General features: G+C 44.4%; 1 protein-coding gene across 1 annotated transcript in view; it reads left to right on the top strand.

Moving 5' to 3' along the window:
- LOC142297272 (putative cation-transporting ATPase 13A4) overlaps window positions 1-20,417 on the top strand; it is a 243,681-nt gene that overhangs the window by 115,780 nt on the left and 107,484 nt on the right. Inside the window, exons 14-16 of the mRNA XM_075341527.1 lie at window positions 4,101-4,162; window positions 4,408-4,558; window positions 19,031-19,117. Of these exons, the coding sequence (XP_075197642.1) occupies window positions 4,101-4,162; window positions 4,408-4,558; window positions 19,031-19,117 (300 nt within the window). The remainder of the gene's footprint in view (window positions 1-4,100; window positions 4,163-4,407; window positions 4,559-19,030; window positions 19,118-20,417) is intronic.

Here is a 20,417-nt window from a genome sequence, read left to right as displayed (position 1 = left end):
ATATGAATCCTCCTGTACTTCCTCTCCTTCCTGTTGTCCCACCCCTTGACTCCGAATAGTGCTTAGCGTGTGCGCCAGCATGTAAATGACTGGAATTGTCATGCTGATAATGGCATTGTCAGCGCTAAACATATTCATCGCCATGACGAACTGTGCAGAAGGGTGCATACGTCCTTGATCTGAGACCACTGCATGAGGGTGATCTTCCCCACCTCTGCATCTTGTTGGCCCAGGCTATACGTCATGACGTATTGCACCAGTGCTCGGCGGTGCTGCCACAGTAACATGTGGAGAGTAGAATTCCAGCAAGTCGGCACATCGCATTTTAGGTGATGAACCGGCAGGCCGAAAGACTTCTGGAGCGATGCAAGTCGCTCAGCTGTGGCGGTTGAATGACGGAAGTGAGCAGACAGTTTTCGTGCCCAGTTCAGAAGGCCATCTCGGCCGGGATAGTGTGTAAAAAATTGCTGGACAACAAGGTTCAACACGTGAGCCTTACAAGGCACGTGTGTCACCTTGCCCAGGCGAAGGGCCTGCTATTTGCTATTATAATAGCTTAGTAAAAATGAGCTTGAGGGTGCAATGCAGAGGTGCTGGAAATTGCTTGGCACCAGTGGGACACTAATGAAGTCCAACAGCCACTTTTTGGATGCCACTAAGTTTCATCAGTGTTTGCTATTATAATGGCTTAGTAAAAATGATCTTGAGGGTCCAATGCAGAGGTGCTGGAAATCGCTTGGCACCAGTGGGACACTAATGGAGTCCAACAGCCACTTTTTGGATGCCACTAAGTTTCCTCAGTGTTTGCTATTATAATAGCTTAGTAAAAATGAGCTTGAGGGTGCAATGCAGAGGTGCTGGAAATTGCTTGGCACCAGTGGGACACTAATGAAGTCCAACAGCCACTTTTTGGATGCCCTAAGTTTCCTCAGTGGTTGCTATTATAATTGGCTTACTAACAATGAGCTTGAGGGTGCAATGCAGAGGTGCTGGAAATTGCTTGGCACCAGTGGGACACTAATGGAGTCCAACAGCCCCTTTTAGGATGCCACTAAGTTTCCTCAGTGTTTGCTATTATAATAGCTTAGTAAAAATGAGCTTGAGGGTACAATGCAGAGGTGCTTTAAATTGCTTGGCACCAGTGGGACACTAAAGTCCAACAGCCACTTTTTGGATGCCACTAACTGGCAGCACTATTCTCAATTAAAATGGCTTTGCAAAAATGTGCAGGAGGGGAGAATGAAGAGGTGGTGGGACTTGCTTAGAACAAGTGGCACAATAATGGAGGACAGCAGCCACTCTTTGGATGGCACTAACTGGCAGCACTCTTTTAAATTAAAATGGCTTTGCAAAACTGTGCAGGAGGGTAGAATGCAGAGGTGGTGGGACTTGCTTGACACAAGTGGCACAATAATGGAGGACAGCAGCCACTCTTTGGATGGCACTAACTGGCAGCACTCTGCAATTAAAATGGCTTTGCAAAAAAGGGCAGTGGTACAGTGGCCGGGTTGTGGGTCAGTGTAGAGGAAAGGAAGCCTCACTTTCTATCCCTCCTAATGGTGAAATGCAGCAAGGAATTCCCTGAGCTTAGCTACACAGACGCTGTTATCTGAAGCTGTAAAAAGCGTTTCCACGGACCTGACTGTCACCTATGGCTCTGAGCCTGCTGTTATTAGCCCTTACAAGGGCTAATAGAAACTTCTATCCCTATTCTGTATAGCGCTGTGTGTATAGCGTACACAGCAGGATCGGCGACAGGAGCTACGTGAGCGGTGACTGACACCCAGACGCAGAAGGCAGATAATGGCGTGCTGGAGGAAAATGTCCGTTTTTATAATGCAAGGACATGTGACATGGACAGCCTAAGACACATGCCCTTGCTTCTCTGGCAAAAAGTACACTTAGCCGTGTGTGTGTCTGGGATTGGCTGACATGCTGGCCCGCCCCACTACACGCGCGCTTAGGGAAGGAAGAAAAAAAAAATGGCGATCGCCATTATCCCAGCAGCAGTGATCTGAACGCGCAGCCCCCGCACACGATACGCTGAAATTTTATAATAGTGTGAGTCACAGAGTGAAAAGCCAGCTAGTAATTAGCTAGGCTTTTTGCTGAACCGTTCTCGAACGTAACTTGAGCTAACAAACTTTTAGCAAAAAGCTCGAGTTCTAGTTCGATCTAGAACACCCCCCAAAATTACTTGAACCGCGAACTGGAGAACCAAGAACCACAAACCACGCTCAACTCTACTGCTGACTTGACAGAGGTCCAGAAGACAGTCATTGACACACTCTACAAGAAGGGTAAGCCACAAAAGGGCATTGCTAATGAAGCAGGCTATTCACAGAGTGCTGTATCCAAGCATATTAATGGAAAGTTGAGTGGAAAGAAAAAGTGTGGTAGAAAAGGTGCACAAGCAACCAGAATAACCGCAGCCTTGATAGGATTGTTAAGAAAAGGCTATTCAAAAATTTTGTGGAGATTCACAATGAGTGAACTGTTGCTGCTGGAGTCAGTGCTTCAAGAGCCACCACACACAGATGTATCCAGGACATGAGCTACAACTGTCGCATTCCTTTTGCCAAGCCACTCATGACCAATAGACAACATCAGAAGCGTCTTACCTGGGCCAAAGAGAAAAAGAACTGGACTATTGCTCAGTGGACCAAGGTGTTGTTTTCAGATGTCAGTAAATTTTGCAATTCATTTGGAAATCAAGGTCCCAGAGTCTGGAGGAAGAGTGGAAAGGCCACAATCCAAACTGCTTGCGTTCTAGTGGGAAGTTTACACAATCAGCAATGGTTTGTGGAGGCATGTCATCTGCTGGTATAGGTCCACTGTGTTTTATCAAGACCAAAGTCAGCACAGCCATCTACAAGGAAATTTTAGAGCACTTCCTGCTTCCCTCTACTGACAAGCTTTTTGGAGATGGACATTTCATTTTCCAGCAGGACTTGGCACCTGTCCACACTGCAAAATTACCAATTCCTGGTTTAATAACCACAGTATCACTGTGCTTGATTGGCCAGCAAACACGCTTGACCTAAACCCAATGGAGACTCTGTGAGGCATTGTCAAGAGCAAGATGAGAGACACCAGACCCAACAATGCAGACGAGCAGAAGTCTGCTATCGAAGCAACCTGGGCTTCCATAACACCTCAGCAGTGCCACAGGCTGATCACCTCCTTTCCACGCCGCATTGATGCAGTAATTCATGCAAAAGGAGCCCCGACCAAGTATTGAGTGCATTTACTGTACATACTTATCAGTAGGCCATCATTTCTGAGTTAAAAATCATTTTTTCACTTGGTCTTATAGAATACTCTAATTTTCTGAGATAATGATTTTTGGGTTTTCATTGGCTGTAAGCCATAATCATCAACATTAACAGAAATAAACACTTGAAATAGATCACTCTTTAGGGTGCTTTACACGCTGCGACATCGCTAATGATATATTGTCGGGGTCACAGTGTTTGTGACGCACATCCGGCGTCGTTAGCGACATCGCAGCGTGTGACATCTAGGAGCGACGATCAACGATTGTAAAACGGCAAAAATTGTTGATCGTTGACGCGCCTCTCTTTTCCATAATATCGTTGGTGGTGCATGCCGCTGGTTGTTCGTCGTTCCTGTGGGATCACACATCGCTATGTGTGACACCGCAGGAAAGACGAACATCTCCTTACCTGCGTCCACCGGCAATGAGGAAGGAAGGAGGTGGGCGGGATAATCCGCCCGCTCAACTCTGCCCCTCTGCTTCTATCAGATGGCTGCCGTTTGACGTTGCTGGTAAGTCCGTGTGACGGGTGTAAGCGATGTTGTGCGCCACGGACAGCGATTTGCCCTTGACGCACAACCGACGAAGGCGGGTACGCTCGCTAGCGATATCGATAGCGATATCGCAGCGTGTAAAGTGCCCTTTTATGTAATGACTCTATATAATATATGTGTTTCCCTTTTTGTATTGAATTACTAAAATAAATTAACTTTTTGATGATATTCTAATTTATTGAGATGCACTTGTACTTACCTGAAAGTGACCTTGGATCCAAAATATTTCCACATCACCATATCATGTTTCACTTAATTTTTTTATATAGACTGGCACTTTGACAGAAGACGTCTTGGATTTGTACGGTGTTCTTCCTTGTGAGAAAAGCTGGTAAGTTTTTCAATTTGTGGCCAATGCAATAATTCAATGGCATAACGTTTACTCTTTTTTTAAATCAACAAATTCTGCTCTCCTCTTTAAGTGAGCGCTACTCAACCCCCTATTTCACATAACCCTTTCTCTACCCCTGTGTCTGCTGTATTTACTAGTTTTAAACAAAATTTTCTAGTATTTTCTCTAGAAATTATAAATTTAAAATTAGTTAATCAATTTTATGTGCTCCAACATATTTTTAGTTTTCAGGATATGACATTTTTCACTTCTTCTAATAATCTATACTGGTGTCCAATACTTCAAGCAATGACAAGTTGCCACTCGCTTATCATATTGGATGGAAATTTACTGGGAGATCCATTGGACTTAAAGATGTTTAATGGAACAGGTTGGGTAAGTCCCATATGAAAAACGCATTTAAATGTTAACATTTTATAAGATTATTCCATTGTGTTCTATTTTTGTACACCCATGTCAAACGCCAATTGTAAAAAGTTAAGACACTGTATAAAATTTAAATAAAACAAGAATGCAATGGTTCAGAAATGTTTTAGGCTCTGTGCGCACTAGTGCGTTTTACCCGCGGATTTACCCACGGATTTGCCGCGGAAATTTCTTGAGAAATGTCTGCAATCTTTGTGCAGACATTTCCCAGCAAATTCTATGAGAAAAAAAAATAGCTGTGCGCACTGTGCGGATTTTTCTCAAGAAATTTCCTTGAGAAGAATTTCTTGAGAAAATTTCTTGAGAAAATGAACATGTCAATTCTTTTCCGCAGGTACCCTGCGGATTTCGGCAGTACAGCCTGCAAAATCCGCAGGGAACCACCCGCGGGAAAATCGCGGCTATTCCGCGGCTAATCCGCGGCAAATCCGCATGCGGATTTGGTGCGGATTTTTTCCGGAGGTCCGGAAATCTTTCACTCCCAGAAGTTTCTCAAGAAATTTTCTTGAGAAACTTCACATTTCTAGTGCGCACATAGCCTTATAGCCATATTTTATTCACACCAGAACATAAAAAACAGCAGATGAAAGTTAGACATTTTTCTTCATTTTTCCTTCATTAAACAAAATAACTAATTTAGAAATTGATGGTTTTTACACATTTCATAAAAGTTGAGACAAGGTTGCTGGAAAAGTAATTGGTACCAATGAAAAACAGCTGGAAGGTGTTGGTGTGATGCAGAAGCAGAGTCTCTCAGGGTAAATATAGTCAGAAGTTCTCCAAAACTGTGCCAAAAAATTGGAGAACAATTTCAGAAAAATGTCTCCAAGGTAAAATTGCAAAAACTATCAGTATCTCATTATCTACTGTACATAAAATTATCAAAAGATTTCTAGATCCCGGAGAAATTGATGTGCACATTGGACAAGGCCGACAGTCAATATTGGAGGCTTCTGAACTTAGGCATTGAAGAGTTGATGTCTGCTAGCCTGCTGGTTATCTTTTGAATCACATGTTGTGGGAGACCTATCACATTTATTCCCCTCCTTTTTAAGATGGAGCTAACCCGGTATGTGTGCTGTTGTGTTCCTGTTGCTAGTGATTTACTGTGTGCTACTTGGTGTGCTGTGGAAATCCTCTCTTCATCTGGTTATTTCCTCCATGCTCTTTATTTCCTCCTGATCATGTATTGTATTATATCTCCATGTGTGCTAGCTGTGTGATAGTTTTGGTTTCCCCATTTGTCCATATCTGCAGGTTTAACCACCCCTGTCCTGGTCCTCCCCTGGGGTGGGGGAGTGGGGTATTAGATGAGGGCTGGTCAGGATCAGGCCAAGGAAGGATTCACCATTAGATGTATCTCTGGGAGTAGGGACAGCTAGATACCTCTAGCCTTAGAGCCAGTCTAAGAGCTCCAGTCCCCTGTTATCCTCTCACATCCCATGACAGAAATTATGTGATTTGCAGACTTCTGGACACATTCTGACCAATGTGTCAGGCCTTACTCAATTCACTTGTATTAATTAAGGCTGTGCACATCTAGTTGGCATGTATGTGTAGTGACTCTGAACCCATCAGGGCACTACCAGGTACTGCATCCTGCCAAAGATGCAGGGCCTACCCCCAGGGACCTGGAAGACCAGTGCCGGTAACAGCAAAACACATTATATTCCCAGTTTTTCACCCATCCCCACAGACTGGTGACAGATTAGATTTGGACCCAATGGATGGCTACCCAGGGGTGGAGCCAATCCAGTCCACTAGACAATGACCAGGTGGGAGGGGACAACAGTTAAAGTGAGAGTTAGTAAGTGAGAGGAGACGAATGTAACTGCTCTGACACAGGAGTGTAATGGAGACCTGAGGGCCCAGGCGTTTGGTTGCCGGATGAGTACAGCAAAGTACTCCCGGAACCATAGCACTGATGAGGCACAAAGCCCTAGGTCAGTCAAACGCTCCAGGCAGACCTGATAAAATCTGCACAGTGAGGGGACCCTCCAGGACCTCACTGACCTTAGAAGTCTAGCAGTAACGGGAGGACCATGGACCAGAACGGAACACCAACCCTACAGGGTTCACACTGCCCACCGTATGGACCAGAGACTGAGAGATAAACAGGAGGGGACCCCAAGATGCTCCAAGCCATGGGGACCTATCAACTTAAGAAAGGTGCAGGGGAAAGAATCCACCAGGTCACCAACCGGCACTGGGACTAAGGGAACCAGAGATGAATACCAGCCTTCCTCTGGGTACCAGTTACCATCTACTGTGAGTAAAGAGAAACAGTTACACCCAACCCCTCATGTGTTCTACCTTTCTTTCCGCGCCTAACTCCATCACCAACCCCCTGGGGCCCCGGACCTACTTGCGGAGGGCCCAACATCCAGGCTGCCCTCACATCAGTCCCAGTGGAGAGACTGTGCAGAGGCAGTTCCATCATCATATCTGCAACCCGCAAGTGGCATCACGACATAAACTTTATTAACTATCCCCCTGTGTATAACCCCTTTTTAAAGGGACCCCCAGAGTCACGGAACCGGGCAACGGCCACCCAGTGACACATCCCAGTAGTACACTGCCCGGGACTGAGTACCCCATAGCCCTGGGCAGCACATATGCAATTCACATACTTTCGGCACACATCTGCCCACTCCTGCTGCCAGCAAACTACGGTAGTTACCTGAATCAATGTCCATCACAGAATTTACAGCACATTACCTGCAATATTTTAGTTTTCAAGAAAGGCATCCAGGGCTCCATGTACTTTTTTAGTGAATCAACTATTACAATATCATGTGGCAGAGAGTTCTATAATCTCACTGCTCTTACAGTAAAGAAATACCTTCTTTTCTCTAGACCACATATGTAAAACTGTGACTCATAGGCCAAATCTGTCTCGTAGGCCATTTTGAGGGGCTATTCTGTATGGAGGACAATAGGGGCCCCTTATTTTGTATGGAGGACTATATGGGGCATATTACTCTGTATGGGGGACAATTTATGGACCATGAAGATGTATAGAGGTCTATGTGGGGCCCATTATTCTGCAGAGAGGGCTATGTGGGGGCCATTATTCTGTATGTCAGACTATGTGAGGCTCATTATTCTGTATGGAGGATTATTTGGGGTCCAATATTATGTAGACTAGACTACGTGGGGCCCATTATTCTCTATGTAGGACTATCTGAAGCCCATGAATTGCTAAGTTTGACATACCTGCTCTAGACGTAGAGGGTGCCCCTTTTTCACGATCGCAGGCCTATGTTTGCCTATAAATGCCTATAATCTTCAATGACCCCACTGCCCCACCACCGTGCGGAGCTGCCGCCCCACCACCGTGCGGAGCTGCTGCCCCACCTACTGTCTCCTCCCCAAAATTCTTTAGAATTTAAGTCCGCAAGGGCAGGGTCCTCTTCCCTCTGTACTAGTATGTCTATTGTAACTTGTATATGTTTTCTGTATGTACCCCCTTCTCATGTACAGCACCATGGAATCAATGGTGCTCTATAAATAAATATTATTATTAATAATAATAATAATAATAATGTTTAAAAAGAGCATTAGAAAAATCTCAGTACTGTCTCTTGAGATTTTTGTAGATTGGACCCCCAACCTTCACAATCTCTTTTTATTTTTTTAAGTGAAATTAAAAAAGTATTTAACTTTCAACTTATGAGATGCGTTTTTTATGTTCTGTTGACAATCAAATATGGCTATATGTTTTCCAAATAATTGCAATCTTGTTTTCTTTACATTTAACACAGCTTCCCAACTTTTTTGGAAGTGGGGTTATTTTTCAGACCTATTTGATAAGGTATCTGGGCATTTATAGCAGTCATTTGTTGTATTTATTAATGTAGCTCAAACTAGTAATAGTTTCCTAATTACTAGGACTTTGAATATTGAATGCAGGCTATTGCTGACTAATGTAAATTGTGCACAATAGAGCAGAACAAGCAAAATATTCATAAAATACAAGAATGGTTGGACATTAGTGTAATGCAAGACTCACAACATATCATTGATAGTGATGGGTCGACCAGCAGATACCTAGGATCGGCTGGTCCATCTGAGTTTAAAAAAACAACCCAGTTTGAGCTCAGAATTGATCCCGGATACCTGGCTGGATGCTGGTCCCTATATAAGTGTATGGGGACCCGAATCAGGTGCATAAAAATGGTGGTAGAAGAGATAGGGGGATTGGAGCAAGTACTTTATACTTACCAGTCTCCTGCACGGCTGTAATGCTACTTACAGGACTGCTCGTGATCCTTCATATGTATGCACTACATCCCCCACCCACTGGCAGTCCCTGCATTTGTGATTGGTTGCCGACAGATAGCACCCCCACTCTGACAGTCATCGTGTTTTACTGCTTTCAATCACAGGCGCTGTCTGCATATCTATATTGGTGTAAAAATAAATAAAATTGGAGTAGGGTCACGCCATATTATGATAGCCAGTACAGATAAAGCATGCGGTTACAGGCTGAAGCCCCCAACCATGTGCTTATACTTGGCTGTGTATCAAAATAAGAGGGACCGCATGTGGCATTTTTTAAATATTTCAACATTTTTGACACCCAGCCATGATAAAGCACACAGCTGGAGGCTGGTATTCTCAGGCTGGGGAAACCCATGCTTATTGCCCCCCTCCCGACCTAAGAATAGCAGCCTGCAGCTGCCCGGGTTTGTTGCACACCGTTTTTTAAAATTAAATAATTTTTTAAAAAGCCGCATGCAGTCCCTCCTATTTTGATACACAACCAAGATAGGCACACGTATTGAGGCTGCAGCCTATAGCCATATGTTTTATCTGTGCTGGGTATCACAATATGGGGGACCCTATGCGGTCTGGCTGCAACCAATCACAGATCTTGGGAGTGACGGTGGATGGTGAAGCAGTGGATGAAGGATAATGAGCTGCTCCGGAAGCAGTGTAAGCATACCGCAAGCAGTGTTACAGCCGTGCAGGAGAATCGGTAAGTATAGCGTGCCTGTTTTCTCCTTTTTTTCTTTATTTTTCATTTATCTTTTTTATTGCATGAGTTGCTGGATCTGGATCGCTAACCGGAGTTCCCTGAGAACTCCGAGCCCAGGGTCAGTGCTCGGGTTCTTTTAAACCCTCTTGGATCCGGACTTTTACAGTTCGAGTTCACCCATCACTAATCATTGACCATTAGCTGGACATGAGATACTTGTTTCTTTACTCTGAAATCTGATGACATATCTGCTTTTACAATACAAGCTGCACATATTATTAGATAGATCCATTACACTGGATATGGCTTATGTACAGTCAAAGTACTCAAAACCACATCCAAGAAGGTTATTAACTAATTAAATAAATAATAATTTACATTTCATCTAAAAATGTTGCTTTAGCCCCAATTATTTCACTTTTACAAGAAAGAAAACAAAATGGAACAAAAAATGTGTTATCCAGTTTCTTATGAGCATGCTGATAGCCCACAAGTGGTCAGAAACTTCTATTTGGACAAGTGGGAGGGCTTGGAAGGGAAGGAGTGCTATTTGAATTTCGGAACACAAGTTTGGCTGAAACAAATTGCGGGCACCATGTTGCATTTGCAGGGCCCCTATGGTACCTAAACTCTAAAAGCTTCTCCCCACAAGTGACTCCATTTTGGAAACTAGACCCCTCAAATATTTTATTGAGGGCTATAGTGAACATTTTGAACCCACAGATATGTCACAGAATTTGATAACATTAGGTCATCATATTCAAAAATTTTCATTTTTTTTCACAAAAATGTTGCTTTATCAGCAAATTTTTGACTCAAAAAATGTGGTTCAGAGGAAACCCTTGATGGAACCCCTTACTATAATGAGGCAGATGGAGACACCATGGATTCTTTTTGGCTTGTGTTTCACTGGTGTCCATCTTTTTAGGCATGCATAGAGCTGTCGTCGTCCACATTTATGCTATAAAAAGATGGTTCATTGTCTGGCTGGAAAAGAGACCAGACAGAGACAGACTCTCCATCTGCCTCATAAGAATGAGTAGTTCCTGTGACGGGGTATGCAACAGAGCAGTGAGGGACGACAGACCAAGGAACAATCCAAAGGGCTTTATTGGAACCACAAAGAATAAGCAGCAAACATAAATATAAATCCTTCAAATCTGCAAGGAGTCCACAACAGAAAAACAAAAGATCCAGGGGCACCGCCTGGTATTCCGATGCCAGGGGAATTAGGGCAATGGTCCTTATATGAGTTCCTTGAGTCCAACAGGTGAACAACAAAACGCAATCCCACGTGGCCGCGGATCTCCAGTCTGTAACAGTCCACACACACAGACCCCAGGATCCAGCCTCAGCTATGGATCCTAGTCCTTCTCCAGCCGAGCTCCAACTAACTGAACTAACATGTTCTTCTCTCCTGGGATCAGCCCCTTAGTTGGGCATACCTCCCCCTGGCCATTTGATGCATGAATGGACTTTAGACTGCTGGCTCTGTTCTGTTTACCAAGTTGTAGATTGGAGAAGTCCCATGCTGAGAAGAACAATAGATATGCAACCCCCACCAAATCAATGACAATAGCTATTGCTGAAGCCTGAGTGCAATATGATACAGGCTGGGGGAAGGTATAGTCACTTACATCCCAAGACATAGTATTACAGCAAATACAGTGAGAAGGTAAAATACATCACATGGCATCTTATACAAAAATATGGAATGGAAAAAACTACATACATCATGACAATTCCTTCCCCTCCCAACTTGTGTACGTACTAGGGACCTCTACAGGTCACTGGTTAAGTACACACAGGCAGAGCGTTACTTACATGTGGCTTCATGCAGCCACGAATTGGCATCGTAGCTCTCCCACATCATTGCCCAGGAGAACAGCTGCAGGCAGACCACCCATCACCCCAACCACACATCGCCTGACCCCAAAACCAAAGTTCAGATCCACAGTGGCTGTGGGAATAGTCCTCCATTGTCCACCCGCCAGTTCAATGACAATCCCAGGTCCTCTATGGATTGCCTCAGGCCGAACCACTCGGGGATCAGCCAGTGTGAGGAAAGCACCCGAGTCACAAAATCCAACAAGTCTCTGTCCATCCAGCACAACCTCCTGCAAGTGCTTACCTCGATGAGCAGAAGTCGTCATAACTGCGGGTCGCACCCCGTAAACTCCTGGTGGTGCAACATGGGGGGCTGAGTCACTAGGCCAGTCCTCACATAGCGGTGCCACATCTTCCTCCATGGCGCTGGGCTGTAAATAATTAACAATCCGATTGGGCGCAGGATCAGTCCTCATTTGAACAGCTGGGCAGGAGACTTGCCGATGCCCTGGCTGTCCACATTGATAGCATCTGAGCTGGGTCTCCCTCCATCCAAGGCGTCCTCTTGGGTAAGGGGTAGGGGAACTTGGAGGCCGGCTCCCACCTGAAGGTGCTGTAGGGGTTTGAGGATGATTCCTCCATGGGCTGGCTGGGCATGAGGCCTGCAAATGCCCGGGATGCCTACAAACATAACACCTGCGCTCTGTTACTTCCTCTCCCCGGCGTATTCCAGAAAGTGCAGTAGAAGCAACTGGAGGCACATTAACACGGGTATCAACATGTGGTGGCTTAGAGGAACGGGGAACAATCGGGACAGAATAACTGGGGGCATCCGGTGTTGTGGAGCTGTTAGGCGTCTCTCCATCCTCCAACAGAACCCTCCACTGAGGCTTGATGGTGAGAGCCTCATCAGCGAGAGCAGCAGCTTCCTCCACTGTCGCTGGTTTTCTCTCACGCACCCATTCCCGGATCTCAGCGGGGCACTGGGCAAAGAATTGTTCTTTTAGGATGACCTGCAGGAAGGTCTCCCAAGATAAGGCCTCCTCTGCCTCCAGCCAGCGATTACATATTTGTTTGAGTCTATGAGCATATATCTTAAAAGACACTTCCCCATCACAGGCTAAAGCACGGAACTGAGTCCTGTAAGTGTCTGGGGTCACAGCATAATGTTCTAGAATAGTCTGTTTAATATCCGCATACTCACAGTTCCACCGAGGGTCCATAGCTCTATAGGCTTCAGCAGCTCCCCCCTCTAGGAGCCCAACCAGATGCCGGACACGCTCCCTGTCCGGGACTTCCATTAATCGACACTGATGCTCAAAGTCCTGGAAGAAGCCCTCAATGTCGCCTGCAGCCTCATTAAACGGCTTAAAGTCTTTGCGGGACACTTTGGGAAGTTCCCTCATGATGGGTGCTGGGGTTACAGTCTGTCTGGAACCTCTCGCGGCTTCCACAGCGAGCTGCTTATCCAGCAATGCCATCTCCTCCATCCTGCGCTCCTTCTCTTCAGCTCCACGCATGGCCTCCCTCTTATCTTCTATGGTGGCCTCATCTCCAAGCAGTGCCATCTTTTCCTCATACCACACAACCCATTGACTTTTTTGGGTATTTACCTCCAGCTCCCGTCTTTCTTCCGTTTGCTGTGAGGATCCTTCCTCCACGTCATTTTGAGAGCAGACTCCTTCTAGCGCCTCAATCAGCTGCTCCTTGGAGAGTCCTTTGAAACGAACTCCTACTTCACGGGCCTTTGATTGCAGGCTCCCCAAAGTCCAGGTCTTGTACTCTGCAGTGCTGGTTAATGATGTTGAGCCATTGTCCTCCATTCCTTCTGCTCTGATCCCACCGCTGCCACCAGTTTGTGACGGGGTATGCAACAGAGCAGTGAGGGACGCCAGACCAAGGAACAATCCAAAGGGCTTTATTGGAACCACAAAGAATAAGCAGCAAACATAAATATAAATCCTTCAAATCTGCAAGGAGTCCACAACAGAAAAACAAAAGATCCAGGGGCACCGCCTGGTATTCCGATGCCAGGGGAATTAGGGCAATGGTCCTTATATGAGTTCCTTGAGTCCAACAGGTGAACAACAAAACGCAATCCCACGTGGCCGCGGATCTCCAGTCTGTAACAGTCCACACACACAGACCCCAGGATCCAGCCTCAGCTATGGATCCTAGTCCTTCTCCAGCCGAGCTCCAACTAACTGAACTAACATGTTCTTCTCTCCTGGGATCAGCCCCTTAGTTGGGCATACCTCCCCCTGGCCATTTGATGCATGAATGGACTTTAGACTGCTGGCTCTGTTCTGTTTACCAAGTTGTAGATTGGAGAAGTCCCATGCTGAGAAGAACAATAGATATGCAACCCCCACCAAATCAATGACAATAGCTATTGCTGAAGCCTGAGTGCAATATGATACAGGCTGGGGGAAGGTATAGTCACTTACATCCCAAGACATAGTATTACAGCAAATACAGTGAGAAGGTAAAATACATCACATGGCATCTTATACAAAAATATGGAATGGAAAAAACTACATACATCATGACAGTTCCTACTGGGGGTTTTGTCTGAATCACAGTTTTGTTGGATTTACATGGATAACGCTCAGCGAAGAGCACAGGGTAAATACCAGCCAAACCTTATTCTGATTTTTGGGAGGCAGAATGAAGAAATTGACAGCATTGCAAGAATAGTACCTATTCTTAGGGGTACTTTACACGCTGAGACGCTACTTTACAGCTGTCATCCACAGGATTTCCACCTGCAGGATTGCGGTATATACTAAAAATGGCGCTGAGGAATTAGGCCCCTCAATGACAACTGTTAAAAGGCGTATTGGCGTTCGTTAAGGTGTTAATTAAAGTTCTACTATTTTGTGAACACAGCCAATATGCAAAACTATGTAACTCAATGGCTATAAACTCTAAAGAAATTGGGTATAGTCTGACACAGCAGTTATGTGCAACTCCCATGTACTGTATATTCTACTGAATGTCATAGTACTAACAATAAGCACAAACAAAACCAAGTGAATGTCAAGTCTCTATGAATTTACTAAAGCTGACAAAGTCAAACTATTGGCAATTTCTTTCATATGGTTCTCCTAATTTGGCCACTGACACTGTAGATCACGTGAAATCCGGTCCTGTGCTGAGAACTGCATCCCCCAAGGAGAGGGGTATAGTCGGACAGTCGGGGGCCTAGCGTCAGTATCTACTGGCTGAAACTCAATAAATTCCACACTCACAGAAAGGTCAGTGCTCCCTCAGGCAGAAAGGTATGTCTGGGTGGCCTGGGCACAGTCGGGATAGGCTGTTTAGTGGCATACCCCCCTTGTGCTAGCTTGAAGTGCAAGTCTGGAAGGAGAGGCCTGTAGGTGACATAGGGTACCCAGGTGCCAGTGATATGGACTGCTGCAAAATTATACATGGAATTGAAAATGTAAGGAACCCTTATGGGAAGAATACCGGTATTGGCTACCGACCAAGATGTTGCTGAAGACCAAGGAAAATAAAGTTGTTTTGTTTTGAGAAAAGAGACTGTTGCTGGGCTTTATTTCCTGTGGATATGAATGTGGTGTCACCTGCGACTGATATGGAGTACTCCTGTGTGTGGTGCAGTGACAGGGAGGCGAGGGATTAATGACAGGCTGTGCTGTGACTTATTGTTCCCCCTGCACTCACGATTATAATCACTGCCTGCCCCGTGCCCTGCACCACAAGCTACACATGAGAATATCAACAGAGATTTGACAAAGCCAAATACCAGTAAGTTGTTAAAAAAAAAAAAAGTAGCTTTACTTGTAGTATCACATATGAAGAAGACACAAAGCCCGCAGCATCAAAAGTGCAATAAAAACGCATGTAAAAAAAAACTCATTCATAACCAGAATGAAAAATCACAAGAAATGTATATAACAGGTGCAGATATACCTCAGCATCAAAAACTAACAAAATATTCATCATGTGAGAGTAGCTTAAAACTCAATGTACCCGTAAGAGTAATATTGCAGATTTCAAATCCGAACGGCAAGTCAGTTTACGCAGAATAAGGAGCAGCACGGTGGGCACGATATTTCTGTAAATCCATCCACTTTGCAGGAACTGTAAGATGCTGCTTTTTTTGTGCGGTGAAAGTACCAAACATCAAAAACTAACCAGAAACTCATAATAAACTTATTTATAGTGGAAGATTAACTCCGGTACACCATAGGAAATAATCATTTAAAGAGTTCAATTTTTCAAGCAAAAATTATTTTATTAACCCAACCAACTGCATTCAGAAAGGAAGGAGATCAATGTTTCGGCCTAGTGGCCTTTTTTAAAGGTCTCTACATGCAAAGAAAATAAAGAAAATGAAAACATTGAATGGCAAATGTTTCCACCGTTATACAAACACACTATGAAAAATGCGTATTGGGAAAAGCCCCCCCATAATGTGCTCCCTGAGAAAGAAAATGCCATCAAATAGCACCCATGCTTTCACAGGAAGTGGAAACAGCTGTATGAACACTGCGCATGTGCCCAAGCTGGCAAAGATGTTGATGGATCGCCGGAAAAAGACAAGCTTGCAGAGTCAGCACATTAACTGAGCATGCGCGTAAATCTGTAAATCTGTCGTGATCAGCCGGAGACAAGAGGAAAAAGCTAAAGATAAAAAAAGCATAGTGCGCATGCATCAGGGTAATACAGGATTGCTTAGAACTATCTACAGCATGGGTCCCCAATTCCAGTCCTCAAGGGCCGCCAACAGTACATGTTTTCAGTATTTCCTTAGTATTGCACATGTGATAATTTAATCACCTGCACAGTTGATGATTCCAACACCCTTGCAATGCTAAGGAAATCCTGAAAACATGCACAGTTGGCGGCCCTCGAGGACTGGAGTTGGGGAACCCTGATCTACAGTATATGGTACCCTGTAAGAGGCTACAGAGGAGGGTATGCTTGCGTGAGGACAGATAAAAAGATGAATACACATTGTGTGGTAGACTAAAAGATGGATATCCAGTATATCAGGATATAGACAGACTGGGGAGAGAGAATGGGACAACTCTGTAAAGAAAGATTACATAAAGAGAGGGGACAAAAGGGGAAAGAAAACAACACATAAAAGGTATAGAAAATCAGGATATGCAACAGACATTAAGAGCATTAAGAGGACAAGGAGAAAAGGATAAACATAAATGAAAACAGCACATAAAAGGTATGGAAAAAACATGATATACAACAGATATAAAGAGGAAAAGGAGAAAATGCTAACTATATATCAAAAATAATATAACAAAAAACTGAAAAAAGAAGAAGAGAAAAAAGGGGAAAAAAAAGAGAAAAGAGAGGGAAGGGAGAAAAAAAAAGCAGAGCTGCTTACAACATTTGTATGAGACCTAAAAACAATGAAAGTGAACGTTAATGTACATCCATAAAATTAACAACTAATACCAGTATATATATATATATATATATATATATATATATACATATATATATAATATAGGAGTAGACTGTCATTTAGCCACTATCAATAAAATATTTTATATATGCTATACAAACCCAACGGTTCCAGGGTTTGAAGGGTAAATATCCAAAAGGCCTCCTGGACTTTAAGGCGGGCTTTGCACGTTGCGACATCGCAAGCCGATGCTGCGATGTCGCACGCGATAGTCCCCGCCCCCGTCGCAGGTACGATATCGTGTGATAGCTGGCGTAGCGAAAATTATCGCTACGCCAGCTTCACACGCACTCACCCGCCCTGTGACCGTCGCTCTGGCCGTCGCCCCGCCTCCTTCCTAAGGGGGCGGGTCGTGCGGCGTCATAGCGACGTCACACGGCAGGCGACCAATAGCGGCGGAGGGGCGGAGATGAGCAGGATGTAAACATCCTGCCCACCTCCTTCCTTCCGCATATCCTACGGAAGCCGCGGTGACGCCGGTAGGAGATGTTCCTCGCTCCTGCGGCTTCACACACAGCGATGTGTGCTGCCGCAGGAACAAGGAACCACATCGGACCGTCGCGTCAGCGTAATTATGGATTACGCCGACGCTGCAGTGATGATACGATTACGACGATTTTGCGCTCGTAAATCGTATCATCTAGGCTTTACACACTACGATGTCGCATGCGATGCCGGATGTGCGTCACTTTCAATTTGACCCCACCAACATCGCACCTGCGATGTCGTAGTGTGCAAAGCCGCCCTAAGTCTTTCAGTCCTATTGCCACTTCGTCAAGACAAAATGTATCTGTTCCAATATTTGATACCTTAATAGTGCTCCTGTATGTCCCCTAGATACAAAATGTGTCGGTATAGCGAGCATGGTTTTCTTGCACCTCATAGTCGATTTATGTTGCGAAATGAGATCCTAGATATGTTGTGTGGTCTCACCCACATTTCCGAGACTGCAAGGGCATTTAATAAGGTAATCTACATAAGATGATAATTAAGCTGAAGCAGAGCATATAACATTTTTGTGCAATTTTTGCTAGAATTCTGGCACATCCACCCCTCCATATTTCCATCTCAGCCAATCATGACTGAATTGAGAATATCTGTATTTTTTACCAGCTAAGTGCACACAGATGTTATGTAGGAAGTCACTCCAATTCATTATTTTTGGAGCTTTGCAAAAAGTCGACCACAGTCTGTTTTGACTATTTTCAAAGTAAAGTTACATTCACACATTTGTGCAATGCGAACAATATGCGTACTTTCGTTTTTTTGTTTGTTTTTCACCTATTCATTTTAATTAATAGATAGAGCTGCAAAAACACTAAGGGGTACTTTGCACACTACGACATCGCAGCTGCGATGTCGATGGAGTCAAATCGAAAGTGACAAACATCCGGCGTCGCTGTCGATATCGGAGTGTGTAAATCGTTTTTGATATGATTAACACACGCAAAAGCGTCAAAATCGTATCATCGGTGTAGTGTCAGTCATTTTCATAATTATGGAAGGACCGATGTTACGATGGTGTGTGAAGCCGCAGGATCGAGGAACATCTCCTACCTGCGTCCTGAGGCTCACGCCGGCTATGCGGAAGACAGGAGGTGGGCGGGATGTTTACGTCCCGCTCATCTCCACCCCTCCGCTTCTATTGGGCGCCTGCCGTGTGACATCACTGTGATGCCGCACGACTCGCCCCCTTAGTAAGGCCAGAGCGACGTCGCAGGGCAGGTAAGTCTGTTTGAAGCTGCTGTAGCGATAATGTTCGCTACGGCAGTTATAACACAATATCGTATGTGCGACGGGGGCGGGGACTATCGCGCTCGGCATTGCAAGCATCGGCTTGCGATGTCGTAGTGTGCAAAGTACCCCTAAGAATTGACATGATGCACCTTGGCAAGTAGGGCTTGAGTAAAGCTCAAAATATGTATGGAAAAAAAAATACATGGAAATAAAATTCAGACATCTCATTGATTATACTGTTAATGTAAAACAGTGCACCAAATGAGCTGCATAAAATACATAGCAAAAATGCTATAGAAATGCCACATGTGAACCTAAATATAACCTGTGGTTGAATCATAGAGATAAACTGATTCAGACGTGAATTGTTTTTATGGGAATAACCCTTCATGAATAAATCAGAATTTAATTTTTTAAACAGGAACTTGAGGATTACAAGGTGAAAATCAGAGAAAATGACCCATGTAATAGCTGCACAATGGTAAAACCTGGACCTAAGGCTGCAAAGGCAAGTTAATTCTATATTCCTGTTTTTGCTTTCATAATGGTTTTCAGAAAATGTTTAAAGGCAGTGTTACACGCTACGATTTATCTGACGATATGTCGTCGGGGGTCACGGATTCCATGACGCACTTCCGTCATCGTTAGCGACGTCGTTGCGTGTGACACCTATGTGTGACTCCGAACGATCGCAAATAGGGTGAAAATCATTGATCGTTGACACGTCGTTCACTTTCAAAATATTGTTCATCGTTTGGAATGCAGCAGACATATTGGTACGTTTGACACCCTGCATCCACACGACCGCCTTGGGCAAACAATATATATCGCTGAACGATTTTGCGTCGCTTGTGAGATCGTTACGTGTGACCGCTAATAAACGACCTATGAGCGATCTCGGCAAATTGTAACTACGATCTGGGCGTGTCACATCGCTAATGAGATTGTCAGATAAATTGTAGCGTGTAAAGCGGCCTTAACCTGGTGTGTGTTCCTCACTATGTTTATTACCTTTAATATCATTAGTATTAAAGGGAAGGTTCAATCCTTAAAACTAAAGATAAAAGCAGTCCAACTTGGTTTAAAATAATAATAATAATAATAATAATAATAATAATAATAATAATAGATACAAACCACTTCTCTTCTATCAGGATTCCCTCCATAGATTTGTAAATTGTGACATTGGCTATGTAACCACTGCAGCCTATCACTAACAGCAGTGATGATTCCTTATCCACCTCTATGGCCAGTGATTGGCTGCAGAAGACACATGGTATGAGATCATTAAGTGAACATAAATGTTTGTATCCTACACCATGAAAGGCTTTTTTTTTTTTTTTTAAAGAGTTATAATGAATATTAATATTAAATGCATTTTAAGGACCAGTCCCCTTTTGGACTTAAGGACTAGCTATTATCAATCAAGCAGCAAGTTGGCTTTCAACACTGCCTGAATTCTGAGCAAACTGTCATATTCAAAACGAAAAACTGAAGGGGGAAAAAGTGCAATAGGGTCTTATCCAACTTGCATGTGTGCCGCCCCTGCAGCGGATCGAACCGCTCGGATCCGTTTGTGATGATTTCTCATGGCTCGAGGGTCTCCGGACCTGGGGGCTAGGGACCCCACTCAAATGGAAAGGGAGTATTACAGGGGATTCGGTATAGTTTGTGACGCCACCTGTGGTGTACGGTAATTGGGAGTACTGCCACTGCCATTGGGAGTACCCGGGGTGATGGAGTGGACAGCTAGATAACGTTACCCTCCACGGGTAGGGAAGGCCCCGGGGCTCTGGATGGTGGGGTGC

The sequence above is a fragment of the Anomaloglossus baeobatrachus genome, chromosome 3, assembly GCF_048569485.1.
Source record: "Anomaloglossus baeobatrachus isolate aAnoBae1 chromosome 3, aAnoBae1.hap1, whole genome shotgun sequence".
Classification (NCBI taxonomy): domain Eukaryota; kingdom Metazoa; phylum Chordata; class Amphibia; order Anura; family Aromobatidae; genus Anomaloglossus; species Anomaloglossus baeobatrachus.
Note: the sequence above shows the minus strand (reverse complement) of the source record. Positions and strands in the feature narration are given on the sequence as shown.